This window comes from Sinocyclocheilus rhinocerous, unplaced genomic scaffold (genome assembly GCF_001515625.1).
Source record: "Sinocyclocheilus rhinocerous isolate Xijiao unplaced genomic scaffold, SAMN03320098_v1.1 scaffold606, whole genome shotgun sequence".
NCBI lineage: Eukaryota > Metazoa > Chordata > Actinopteri > Cypriniformes > Cyprinidae > Sinocyclocheilus > Sinocyclocheilus rhinocerous.
In genome coordinates, this window is record NW_015661919.1 from 66857 (window position 1) to 81824 (window position 14968).

The following is a 14968-nucleotide window of genomic DNA, read 5'->3' on the forward strand; positions in this document are numbered from 1 at the left end:
ATACTCGCCACAATATATATATATATATGTATATATATATATATATATATCAGTTTCCACAAAAATGTTAAGCAGTACAACTGTTTTCAACATTGATATTGATAAGACATGTTTGAGCACCAAATCAGCATATTAATAATGATTTCTGAAGGATCATGTGACACTGAAGCTTGGAGTAATGGCTGCTGAAAATTCAGGTTTACCATCACAGGAATAAATTACATTTTAAAATATATTAAAATAGAAAAATAAAAGTTACAATACAATAAAAGTTATTGTCAATTGTAATAATATTTCAGAATATTACTGTTTTTACTATATTTTTGATCAAATAAATACAGCCTTTGTTGAGCATAAGAGACGTCTTTCAAAAACATACCAAAAAGAAAAAAAAAACAAATTTGATGATGTCCCTGTACATCACAGTGTTTTACACATGTTAGTTTTGTCCAATGCTTGAAACAGACACGCGAGTGCCAGTATCCCATGCTGTCATCTTTCAAAATTATCCTTGTCATTGAAATGCATTAGTGAAATGGGTTTGGCTAAATTAGAAATGCATTTTAATAAAGACTAATGAGGACTTCAGAGGGTTCGTGTTGTGGGGGAGCAAGAAACTACCTGAGCATGCTGTAGACTTTCGTTTACAATACAATTATTGCACATCTAATTGTCGCTTCATTTTAGGGGGGGGAATGTCACACCTTTTAGCACTGTCACTGGTTTTCCCTGTTGCTCATAATGGGCAAAAGTGATTAACACATTTTAGCCTTGCTGGAGACAGAGAGACCCATCGGCAGTGTGTTACACTGTAATTTCTTTGTTAATTACATCTCATGGGAGAACCGGGTGGAGGAAAGAGGCTCGCAAACGCTGAGGGCAGTGTGTGCCAGTGTGGGTTTAACAGAGGAGGGTGGGTTATACGGTTGCTAAACTGGCACACTTACACACTAGTCTGCTTTCAGTGCAGAAGGTGTGAGTCTCTGCAGTAACAAGCTCCCCCACTGTGGCGCTCATATATATCCCCCAGCCATCTTCCATGCTGTGATTCCTCATTCCTTTGCCCCACTTTTGAGGACACACACGTACTCACTTATCAGGCTCATCTCAGCAAACACTCTCCACTCTGATTTATCAAAACACTTGAATGAACTGGTAATCTGTAAACACTCTCAACTTTAGGCAGTGGAAGTGCTGGGAGTTTATTGTCTATCATTTAAAATGAAGGAGAAGAGACACGTAGGTCATGTACATGAATGTTTTGTGTGTGTGTGTGTGTGTGTGTGTGTGTGTTTATGCATTTAGCAGACATTGTTATCCAAAGCAACGTACAAAAGAGGAAAAAAGCAATTTGTCATAGAGCCAACAATAGTCATAATTTCATAATGCATATAGGTTTAGAAGACAACTAGATTTGAAAGCAAGCATTAGTAAAGAGAAGACATACAGAGAAGATTTGTATTATTATTATTATTATTATTATTGTTTATTTATAATTATTATTTTATTTATAATTATTATTATTATTATTATTATTATTATTATTATTAAATGTGGTAAATATATGGGGTATGTATAGCTTTAAACAACCTGGAGCATTTCTGTTTATTTCTAGGTTTACATTTAAAAATAAATTAATTAATTAATAAATATATAAAATTAAAAAAATCCCAGATTTTCCTGTGGTCTCAGACTTTTGGGCTGTGTTGCTAAAGGGAGTTTCAGCACATGCATGCATAATTTTAGAGGGATTTCAATGAAGATTGGGTCACTTGCCACTGTTGCAGGAAATAGGGAAAGGGCTAGGGAAAGCCAATGTATTTTATCTGACATCAAGACCTGGCTGGTATCAAGCAGAGCCAGAGTCCTGGATGTCTCAAGGGTGCACCGACCCATGACTGAACCCTGAGGCTGCTTTTCTGCATGACCACCAACACATTCCTCTCACATCAACTGAGGGCACTTTGACTGCAACAACAACATGGCACAACACCGCAGCGCACAACAGCTCCAGACATGAGTGGAAAGCCTGCATACATCATGCTCAGCTGTTACGCTGAGAGTTTCTCTTTTTCAGGAGGAATACAGAGTACTGTTATTTTCACCAGTTTCTAACCCTATTAGCTACAGTTTCCTAGGGAAAACCATAACGTAATGAAGTTTATATTTGTGTACACTACCATTCAGAGCATTGGTGTCAGTAAGATTAATTGAATGTTTTTGAAAGTCTCTTATGCTCAACAAAGCTGCATTTAATTGATCAAAAATGCAGTAAAATAGTAATCTTGTGAAATATTGTTACAATTTATAATAACTTTTAGCTATTTTAATATATTGTAAAATGTCTATTATTCCTGTGATGCAAAGCTGAAGTTTCAGCAGCCATTACTCCAGCCTTCGTGTCACATGATCCTTCAGAAATCATTCTAATATGCTGATTTGGTGCTCAAGAAACATTTCTTAATATTGTCAATGTTGAAAACAGTTATTGCTGCTTAATATTTTTGTAGAAACCATGATGCAATACCATTCAAAAGTTTTGGGTAGTTAAGATTTAAAAATCTTAATAAATAAATATATTATTAATTCCACTCAGCAAGGACGCATTAAATTGATTAAATGTGACAGTAAAGCCATTTATAGTATTACAAAATATTTTTATTTCAAATCTTTCGAACTTTCTATTCATCAAAAAATCATGGGAAAAAAATCATGAATTTACATCATTTTCAAAACTAAAATCAACAAACTTTTATTTTTGCGAGTTGAAGTAAGTATATCCGCTACCGGGTTTAGCGCTGCCAAGTGAAGTGCATCAGTGAATGAAATGTCAGTTTTGAATTTTGCTCTGAAACCGGCCGCGCATAGCCTAGATCTATGCTTTCGGTTTGAGTGGAAATCTTACACAGTATTACAGTTAGTCGATCTAAATCTGTGATTGTGCATTAAAAGCTGTCAACAATGTCGGTACGCAAATGAGCGGTCTGAACATATTTACACATCGCATTTTTTATTTTGGTCGTGCATACGCACATGCGTACCACTTATGTGCATCCGTGAATATATTGCTGTATTTTTAAATGTTCAAGGTACTGCTTGTAAATTAGATTTTTTGCCCTGACTGTTTTTTTTTGTTTGTTTGTTTTTCATAACACTTGCAACTGCATATTTTTTTCAATATCATCATGCAGAGGTGTAATAAAGACTGAAACTTAATTTCGGAGGAATGCAGCAGGTCAGTGAAGACATTAAATATCTCATTAAACAGAACCCTCTATTATAACTCCACATAATGACACATCTTGAAATTTAACTGCTGCTAGGACTCTTTATTGAGAGAAATACTTTATTCAGTCTCAGTTCTGTTCTCCATAATCATGGCTATTTGCATATCTAAAGCATTGCATATCTACTTGCATAAAGACGTTAATGAGCTCGAAAGTGAGGAGGACACCATTGGTCAAGCATTTTTTACATTTATGCATTTATCCAAAGTGACTAACATTGAATTCAAGGTTTATGTTTTATAATTTCATGTGTTTTCTGGGAGCTACAGAACATGAATGCTTGTATTTATAAAAGAATCAGAATCAGAAAGAGCTTTATTGCCAAGTATGCTTACACACACAAGGGGCATAATGTGATGCAAACCATCAAAATGCAATGGCATCCTCATGAAGGACAGACACACAGTAGGCAGTGATCTGATGTGTGGGAGATGAGAGTAGAGACTGAAATCATAGAAATCAGACAGCAACCGGCATGATCCAACTCTCACTGCAGGAGACTCCAGGAGGAATGCAGTATTTAGGTTCAAGTAAGACATCTGTGTTTGAACTGTTCAGGGTGCTATTTCGTGCTGATCAATTTGCTCTTTAAATTGTGCAACATAACAGACGCTGTTGCCTGACTCATCAGGAAACTGCAGTATTTATTTATTTGTATTATTTATTATATTTTATTTTTTCAGTTTGCCTTCTGTAGGACTAGAAATTAAATGGCAAAATAACCATGCTGCTCCTAACAAGACTACTAAACAAATGCTGAGCTCTCTGATGACAGCTATTGACTTTGAGTTGTCCTAGTGCTCTTTGTTGTTATTATTTTTAACATTATTATTATTATTATTATTATTATTATTATTTTTATATTTGGCAGACGGTTTTATCAAAAATGATATTGCAATCAAGGTATACATTTTAACAGTTCATGTATTCCCTAGGAATCAAATCCATGACATTGGCATTGCTAGTGTCAGAATAAAATGCATTATTTATTATTATTTTTTTATTCATTTAAAGATATATTTATTTTTATTAATTATTATTTTATACATTATAAATTTTTATTTTATTAATAGTTACTGTATTCTTTATTGTTATTATTTATAATTATTGCAAAGAAAGGTCTTTCTGTAGCTCAACTGGTAAGTCATGGTGCTTACAACACCAGTGCCAATTTAAACAAAAGCACCTACCAGATGTCAGACTCTGTTCCATGTTTCGTGTGTGTCCTGCTCCCCATGTGCCTTCCCATGCCCTTATTTGGTTTGTTTCCTGTTCCTCCCCTGATTAAGTTGATTTCTTCCCAGGTGTGTCCCTTGATGTGTCATGGCTCCCAGGTGTGTCTCGTCATCCCCTCCTCCTGTGTGTGTGTATATAAAGTGTTCCCAGCCCCTAATTCTCTGTCCGATGTTGAAGGTCTTCCTGAGTTCGTCTCCCTTGGTCCGTGCAAATAAAGTCCTGTTAAGTATTCTCCATCGTCTCCTCGTTCCTCGTCTGTGTGCACCCCGTGACACCAGATGCTTAAGAGTAAATTAGCATTTGTGGATTTGGCTGCATTTAAAGTTTGAAATTTTGCTGTTCATCACAGTTGAACCTGTCGGATGGAGGAATGACTTTGAACAGCTTTCCTTGTGGATCCTTGTGAAGTTTTTGACACGTTTTCAGTCTCTCATCAAGAGTTTATATATAATGCTTTTGCCGGAATACAAATTGTAAAGGTGCATCTTAATCCAAATAATGTTTGGATCCAAACAATCCTAACAACCATGTACTTTAGTAAAAACATTGTTACTAAGGGGAGCCCTGTAATGAAAATTGAAATATAATCCCTAGCAGATACAAAGCAATTATTGTAGCATGACAGTGGTATTTTTCAGCTTGATTAGTTGTACGTACTTACAGATGCTGCAGAGAGACTGATTTATGGTGGGTGTGCATGGTGAATAATGAAAGTACACCAGCATCATTAATTCTCAGCACAAATTGGTGGTTGTTTAGGGAGAGTTTGAAACATCTCAATTATGATTCTAAAATATGTTCAAATTATCTCCATATTAAGAGTCTTATTTGCACACTGTATGCTACTATGGAAAAAATTATAATGAAAGCATCCACAATTTAAATGCCTGAAATGATCAAGTGCATTTACGGTGTACATTTGGGCTTTTCACCATTCTAAACCCCCGTTTCATTTTTTACACTGTTCATTTTACCCTGATTTAACACTGTCGTATTGTAAACCCAAGGTTAACATTGTTAATTTCATTCGTCTCTCTCACACAGTAAAACATGACCCTTGTTTTACAGTTTCTGCTGTACAAAGCTCATGAATATTTAATGAAGTAAGCATGATTGGTTGTCTGTTGCTAAACAACTTGCTGTACATTCTAGCGCTGCATTATTTCACACTCTATACCTTTAGCACCGCAATTCAGGGTTAGCGCCACAAAAGTACACGTGTGAAACTTTGCTTTATCCAGCAGTATTTAGTAATTTTGCACTGTGATAATTGAACCCACGGCCTTGGCTTTGTTACTTTCATCCAATCATTATGCTCACAGAAATTATTTCTCTGTTAAAATACGCATATGATAACTGTGCCATGGTCCTGTCAAATCACATTTTATAGTTAGAGTAGCATGCACAATAATACAATGGAATTTGATAATCATGTTTATATTACAGGTGAATAATTTCTTTATTATACCTGGCTGGACATCTGACAACTAGGTTAATCATTGTGCAGTAATGACAAATAAAACCTGATAATACAACCCATTTGTCTTGTTCTCCTGCTCAAAGACCACTGGTGTAGAACTCAAACCATATGCAGGCTTCATTGGTAGAGTCCATGATGGATGTATCATTCCAGCTTCACACTAACGGTGCCACTTCATTTAGCACGTCCTCACTTTCTGCTGATACACATTAATCTGTCGTTGCTGTTGTGTTCTCCTTCACAGCTGAACAAAGCACTTGCTGGACAGCAATTAAAGTATTATTTTCATCCATTTAAAACTCGTTTTACTTCTGCTATATAATACATTTCAGGGTGACAGATAGATAGTTGCCTCTGAACTGTAGTGTTGTGAATAACATGCACCGATGAATTGATCTCAATATGACAAGGATTGTGTATTAGCAAAGTAAATAGACTTGTTGACTGTATTACTGACATAGTCCACCTTGAAAAGACTTTCCTTTGCTATGCTGCATGCAGTATGTATGCTTTCAGCATGGGCTTGTTCTGTATTATGTATGAGTCCAGGTAATCAGTGTCATACCACTATGCTGGGTTCAGCAAAAGGTCTGGATTCCTTCCATTCTTAACTAATCTTCTCTTTGGAAAGCCTAAGGTTATTTCTACTATTTATGTATTTTGATCTAATTGTGTAGGTTTTTAATCATGCATAAATTTTTATTGAGTTAAGACTTCATGTACGACATTCACTTTATAGGGTCTCTGAGCCTCGTACAGCTGAAGCCAAGAGAGCTGAATGTAGCCAGTACAATGGGGAGAAAAGATAAAAAATGAGCAGGCCAGTTGCCATGTCAACACGGGGTGACCTGTGCGTATATGTGTTTGTGTGACAGAATGAGGGCTTGAGACAGGAACCTGATGGAGCAGTCATCTCCTGGCCCTGATTACTCATTTTAGAGGTCAGGACAAACCGGACCCCAGTGACTTCTCTTCTTAATTAATCTTTCGACCGGTCACTGTGGAACCGTCTTCTCACACCGGCAGCACAGACACACTTGAATAATACTGGCCTCTGCTGCGCTGTGTGTGCTGGGTTAGTGCATGCTTCAATTTTGATAGAAGCACCTGGAGGAATTTAAAATGTATTAAGGAAAATATTTGGAATATTTAGCAATTCATGGGTCTAGGTGACAGGAAAAGTGCTAAAAAAACAAAACTAAAGTAAGACTTGTTTACTCTGACAGCATTTCTGGAGGCCGCCGTTGTCTCTTTGCTGTTGGTTGGTACTGTAGTTGATGTCTCTATCCTTATCAGTTGGTGGATGACTGTCTGCAAACCAGCTGGTTGTCCCCTGTTGCTGTTCATTTGCTTGTTAAGTTCTGCTTTAAGGGATAGTTCACCCCAAAAACAAAAATTCTGTCATTTTTTACTCACCATTATGTCGTTCCAAACTTCTATGACTTGATTGATGATTTTTTTCATAAGTTTTGTGAGGCCCATTGACTTGAAGGTGAGTATGTGATAACAGAAGTTTAATTCTGGAGACATTATTTTATGACTTCCTTTCAAAGGTTTTTTGGACCCCATTGATTTGAGGGCTCGTAAACGATGTCCAAATGTTCATTTTTGAGGAAACTGTCTCTTTGAACATTTATTGGTTATAATATGTTTAAATGTACAATAAAAACTCTGGAAACAACCTGTCTTACAAAAAAGTATCTGTAACAAACACGTAAAAAAACCCATTATGTTTCTTATCCGAACTGCAAAATTCAATCTTTTTGTGAAATTAGTTTATCTTCCACATTCAAAATATTTTTGCACCTTTTCTTTATCAGAGACAGGTTGGATCATCCTACACTGCGAGGATAAGAGGTATAATGCATATTTCAGCACTCTTGACAATTTTTCTTTTTTCTTTTTTTGTATAAAGACTCAAAGTAGTTTAGCCTTGGACAGAGAAGTGAAATAAGAAAATGGCAGAACCCATCTCTGTCTCAGAGTTCCCCTCACTATACAATCTAATGCTCCCCAAGCTAATAACTCTACTCTAATCTCAGATTAATGCATCTGTCGTTTCGCATTTCATCTTGTTTCTTCGTCGTCTTTCAGAAGTCTTTCACACACCCTCTAAATCATCCATCAATTAAAAGGGGTGAAAGTTTTGAGCTGTGCTTGAAGGTCGGCATGTCCCCCGAAAAGCGGAAATGATAGTATGAGTGAACAGCACCGTTAGCGTGTAATCCGCTCGTGAAAAGCATGCCAGCTGCTTGCCGTGCACAGACAGATAAGACCCGGGAAACTGCACCTGGCTGGCACAGAATCCCTGTTGCTGAGATCGTCCTCTAACTCCAAGGGATACTTACAGCAGACTGCAAATGTTTGATTATGGCACTGTGGCTGTAGGGGTTCCAGTGGTCCGCTCTCCTAAACCTGCAGCTACAACTAGAAATCGAAATGGAGTGTTAATCTCATTAATTAAATTGCTGTCAAAAATGTTTTTTTTAATGAAGGCTTTAATTACTTAATGTTATAGAAGTTGAGCAATGTGCATTATTATTATTATTATTATTATTATTGTTATTATTATTATAGAATTGAAATAAAACATGTTAATGAAAATATGATTAGAAAAAAAACGCAAGATATTAACAATGCCCTTTTGTTTTTAAAAAGAATATTATTGGTCACATAAAGGATTTTTTTTTCAAAGAATTTTCGCATGTAGTTAAATGTTGATACATTATTATTTAATAGAATTTTCTTATTTCCTTTTTTTAATTTTATTTAAAAACAAATGTTGAAAATATGATGAGAAAAAAATAGCACTGCAAGATATTATCCATAAACTTGTTTTTCAAGGAAGAAAAGTCTAGAAAGACAAAAAAAAGCCATTTTGCACTCATCCTCTAAAACATTATTTTTGTAAATTAAACAAAAAATTGGTGCCAACTAAAATGACTTGATGACTAACATTAATGGCATGCCAAAATATTGACTACATTTAAAGACATCCAACTATGACTAAAACAAAAAACAGCAAAAATAAGTTTATGTTGTGTAGTGCACAACACAAATTACATTCCTGGTACTTGGTTCCCATTAACAATGTTTGCACAATCACCACCTGCATTGATGTGAGTCATTCTCACCTGGTTTTATCGCCAAAAAAAATCCCTAAATTGTTGCCTGTCAGTCTCTCCTCCTTGCAGTTACAGCTCAAAACAGTGTCCTGTATTGCACATTGTGACAATTACCGTGGAATATGGCTTAGATATAAGCCTCATCGTTCTTGTTTGAGAATAAAAATAAAGCCCCCAGTCACTTCTATGTGAGGCATTTCGGAATCTGTTGCAAATTGCTTCAGATTCAAGCCCCTCAGTCTAGCAGGTCAGGTCGGATTGCAGAGTGAGGTCCCGGGGAGCGTTACCAGCTACACCGTGCCAACAGATGAATTAGTTTAGCCCTCGCACCTCACAAACAAGATGTCACTGCTCTTTGTGTCTGCAGGCAGGTCCAATCACAGGTAAATAAACCCAGTCACTCCCACCTGTACCACACCGGCAGCTTTTATTAAGAGACAGAGGGGCATGTCAGTTAAGACCAGCAGCTGCATGTGTAAACTGGTCGAATAAAACAAACACAAGGAAGATTGAAAAGCTGGTCGGGAGAGGCGAGAGAAGTGAGATGGAAAGAGACTGGCTGGAAGAGTATTTACATGTTATTGTGGACTAGCATTGAGCTCCCTGTGATTGGATATTTAAAACTCAATCCACATACACTCCAAACAAAGCAGGTGCTTGAATAAGGACTGTGTGATAATCATCATGCAACATCTTTCTTGTGAGATTAGCTTGTCAAGTCTTTGCTAGAATGTTCAAATACATCCTGAGCCTAGACGCATTGCGACACATTTAAATTGCTTGACTGGGGTGCTTAAATGTCCTGATTATTGACTGAAAGCTCCTTGGATTTTGGTTACATGCAGAGCAATTCATGACTTTCGATTTTGATGTTTCATCCTTTTCCATACTTGTCAAAAACATGAGAAAATGGGAAGCAATATTCATTATCTTCGTGCTTTTTCATGCAGATTGTGTTTTTCGGATACCTGCAGACATGATAATGCAATTTGTTAGGTCACCCCCTCCCTTCTGCTTTCATGTGCGGTTGGCATCCCCTCCTAGAGCTCTTTTGCCATCTAGTGTTTTGGCTGTTAGGCACAGGTCTTATTTTAGGGAATATCTATAGTTGGTGGTGACAAAAATATGCTGGTTTGTGGTACCGAGGAATTTCCAAATGCTCACCTTTGTCTCAGCTGACAATTTGCATGCAATCATAAATGGCAATCCTTCAAACCATTGAGAATATCAAAGGCTTTTTCTTCACCGAGAAGAGCTCTAAACTTAAAGAGACACTACAGATGACAAGATTTTCCGTGCTTTTTCATGCAAATCAACTGACTAAAATGAAAGTTATCTAATGAGATGTTTTCCTTCACTCTCCTATTTTAATTTGGCCTGCAATGCATCAAGCCGGTTTCATAACTGTCAAAACCCAGAGCTGTAGAGAAAATATGTCGAAGCAAATTGGCACACTGTAGAGTGTGAAGCTCTCCCACTGTTTCTCTCTCTCTTGCTCTCTTCTTCCAGCCTTCCCTATTTCTTCTTCCCCACTTCTTGTTTTTTCATTTTCTCACTCTGTCTAATTTAAGCACCAGCTAAGCGTAATATTGGTAATGCCTTCTTAATCTACAGCTGGCATTGAATTTGATGAAACACTTTTAACACATTAGTATTTTCTAAGGAGCTCAAGCTTTCTGATTGGCATCCAAAATGTGCAATTTACAGGCCTTTTAATCCATTAACTTTGAGGAACCTTTTTTTAAGAGCTTTTTGTTTTCTTGGCACAGTTACAGTGCTTTATTTCAAAGAAATACAGTGGAAGATACAATTTAGATGATTTAGAATTCTATGAGTAATTAAGAAAGTGTTTTATTTTGTAAAGAGCTTGAGAGTGGGTAGGATGACTTGAGGGCCGGTTTGCTCCCATCACATCCCAAAAGGTCAGCTGCATAACTATTTGCACTTCTCCTGCAGACCAGAACCCATTTAGATATTGAATATGAAAGAAAGAACTGCTCTGATTATCCCCAAATAAATTAAATCTTAAATTAAATAAGTAAAATTTGCAACTGGATCTCAAAGCAAATCTCAAGCAAAACTTGGTTTGGTAGGACTGATTGATATGTTTGCATTTTTCAAAGTACTTTTGTTGCTTTATTATTAAGTGTACTACGGGGTGCTGCATTTTCATTTCCTCGTGTGTCTCTTATGCAAAATGTTGGGCTAAACGTGGCCTATCTGATATTGCGAAAGGCTGAAGGAATAATGGGTTCTCACACTGCATTTTCTTTTCACACTGTTGGCTCATAAAATCTCTGTGGTTTGTTATTTGTGTGTGTGTGTGTGTGTGTGTGTGTGTGTGTGTGTGTGCGTGTGCGTGGGTGTGTGTGTGTGCGCGCGCGCGTGTTTTGGAGAGAGAGAGAGAGAGAGAGAGAGAGAGAGAGAGAGCAAGCAAGCAAGCAAGCAGGCGGGAAACTCAAGCCCTGGAGGTGTACAATTTATGTAATCTACGGCTTGGAAATGAATTGGGTAATTTATTGGAAAACAGAAAGTCAAGAAGATTGGATCAGTATAGTTCAACCAAGGGCTTCTATTCATCCATGTGTGTGTGTGTGTGTGTGTGTGTGTGTGTGTGTGTGTGCGTGTGCGTGTGTGTGTGTGCGCGCGCTCGTGTTTAAAACCTCGAGTGTGTGTGTGTTTTATTAAAGTGTGCTGCAGTGAAAGGGTATTCCCTAATTGGCTGTTGAGCTTGCTGATAGCTTTTGTGTGTGTGGAGGTCTGCAGAGTAAGCAACTGTTAGTTCATATACTTTTGGGATGGGCTTAAAATAGAAGCAAAGCTTTACTCAATAGAGTTTCATTTTAGGCTCAAATGATGATTTAGTGTCTGAAGTTTTATTATCTAATTTTATCTAACTGAATTCATTAATCAGCATATTTTGCAATTTGCATATTTATTTGTATTTAAGTATGTAATTAATTATTTAAATAATATAATTCAAAACCATTTATAGTGGTATTTTAATATTATATTTAAATTTATTCTCAGATAAGCTTAAAATAGAAGCAAAGCTTTATAGAACAAATGCACAGGTTCATTTTATGCTCGAATGATGATTCAGTGTTTGAAATGGGGCTAAGAGAGCAAATATTGATATGCAATTTAATTATTCAGTATTGCATATTATTTTTAGAATAAGAGTTTAATATATTTTATATACAATTAATTTTAATTCAATAGAGTTCTGAAGATATTCAATTCATTAGGGATGGGCTTAAATAGAAGCAAGGCTTTACAGAATAAATAGACAGTTTAATTTCATGCTCAAATGATGATTCATTGTTTTGATAGAGCAGATATTTATATGCAATTTAATGTGATTTTAATATTCAGAATGTTTTTAATATAATTTTTTTAATATAATAATTATTCAATTATTTAAATATTTTATTTTATGATGACATTATTAATTAATGTATTATTATTAAAATTATTTATTAATAAAAATGTATTATTTATATTATTATCATATGTGTCACGTTCGCTACTGTGAGGGAGCGCGGAGCGAGGAACGAGGAGACGAGGAGTACATCAACAAGGAGATTTTAGTGATATCAAAGGAACCAGGAAAACACACATAGCAGGAGAGGCTGACACATACACAATACCGGACGACTAAACCAAGAACTGGACTCACTATAAATACACAGGACTAGAGGATGGGATGACGAGACACACCTGGAACTAATGAAACAATATACATAATAAGAACAGGAACAGGAAGAACCAAATAAGGGCATAAGAAAACACATGGGAAAAACCAGGTCATGGAACACGTGGGGAACAAAACACGAAACAGAGTCTGACAATATTATTCATACTCAATAGTTACATCATTATTTTTGTAATATTATTTTATAAACATTTCATAAGCATAATTGTTAACCATTAATCATAACTGAAATGTTATTACATAAACAGCCCTATTCTAAAGACTGAATGATTCTTACTATAATTTTCTAATCTAAATCATGTGGAATTCTGTTTTTCAGGAAATTCTCCGTCAGATGAGTCGGAGGAGCGGGACAAAGAGCCACGCACGCTTACTTACCCAGCATACATTGCCAGCCTGCTGGACTCGGGTGCCAAGCGCATGGCGACGGGGGTGCGCATGGACTGCATCAGCCAGGGCCAGTGCCCTCTGTCCTGCCACCTCTGCCACATGAGCCCTGGGCCTGCACGTCCTGCAGAACCTGTGCTGCTCAACATCACTAAAGCCACGCCAGTCTACGAACTGGTCAACAGCAACGAGACCTACCAGGTATCTGTGACTCATAATGTTATACTCTCACCCCGCAGCTCTTGCCAGGTTCCCCACTGAAGCTAAGCAGTGATGAGCCAGGCTGGGACACCTCCTGGGGAAAACAAAGGTTGCGGGGTGGACAATGTTTTAGTGAAGCTGAAATTGGCAGGTGGTCTGTGTGAGACCTATTGCACCAGTATAGTGATGGGGACACAATACTGTGCTTTTCATTAAAAATAGCAAGATGTTAAAAAAATAAAAAAATAAAAAATTATAATAATAAAATAAAAAATTATAAATATAATAGAAATACAATAAAATAAAATAATAAAATATTTTTTTTGTTTCATTTGAATGAAAATTATAATTATTTAAATATAATTACTTTAACATATATTAACAAAAAAAATAATATTTGAAATAAAAATGTATTTATAATTAAATTCTATTAAAAATAAATCACAATCCTCATCTCTAAAACATTTGTGGTCCGTACAAATATTCATCATCCAGGTAGATGCTGCACTCTAGTGGTGGTAGAGGACATTTCCCCACTTATTCTGTAAAGCTCACTGTGTGTGAATATATTGTTATATAAATGTGATTAATATAATCATTGTTTATAATTATTATTATTATTATTATAACATGCTCTGCATTTTGTCTTTTCATGTAGGCTCTGCAGGAGGCTATGATGAGTGTACTGTGGTGCTCTGCTAAAGGTGATGTTATTGATGACTGGTGTCGATGTGACTCCAATGCCTTTGGCACAGATGGACTCCCGACCTGCGCTCCTCTGCCTCAACCCATGTGAGTTCAGGGAATTTATAACTTGAATATCCTCAACAAGTGAGGTTTTAAAGTAAAAGTTCTGATCTTGGTCAAACATTAAAGGGGTCATATGATGCGATTTAAATTTTTCCTTTCTCTTTGGAGTGTTACAAGCACGATGTGGGAAGATTTGCATAACGCCGCCCAAATGTTCACACAAAGAAAGAAGGCATAACTTTTATTCTCGCTGTCGTATTGTTGTTGCCGCCACTGCCATGTCGTGAAGGCGCTGTGTGTTTCGTTGTGAAAGCGAAACTACTTTGTTTGGCCTTCTAAAAGAGGACGATATCCGCTTCATCATGCCTGGAGCTGATCCGTGCTGATCGCTGAGGAACAATGCAACGCGTAAAAAGACAGTATAAATCATTATAATCTGTAAGTATGTCCCCACTGGATGCACACTGGATGCATATAATGGGTTTTAATGTCTTTGTCTCGTCGCTCCGGCCGGGGCAAGGCATCACAATATGGTGGGGCGTAACATTTCCGTCACACGCTTGAGGTATTCGGCCAATCACAACGCACTGGATAGCTGGCCAATCAGAGCACACCTCGCTTTTCAGACCGATGAGCTTTGTAAAAATCAATGCGTTTCAGAAAGGCGGGGCCTAGAGGAGAAACAATAATGTACAGTATGTGGAAAATAATGTGCTTTTTGAACCTTAAACCGCATAAACACAGTTCATTACACCAAATACACAAAATAATGTTATTTTTAGCAACA

The 14968-nt window shown here is 36.7% G+C and overlaps 1 protein-coding gene across 1 annotated transcript in view; it reads left to right on the forward strand.

The window, feature by feature from the left end:
* The window catches only part of LOC107726885 (astrotactin-1-like), a 119034-nt gene that overhangs the window by 66622 nt on the left and 37444 nt on the right, over positions 1-14968 (forward strand). The window contains exons 5-6 of the mRNA XM_016536593.1: positions 13163-13431; positions 14090-14223. Of these exons, the coding sequence (XP_016392079.1) occupies positions 13163-13431; positions 14090-14223 (403 nt within the window). The remainder of the gene's footprint in view (positions 1-13162; positions 13432-14089; positions 14224-14968) is intronic.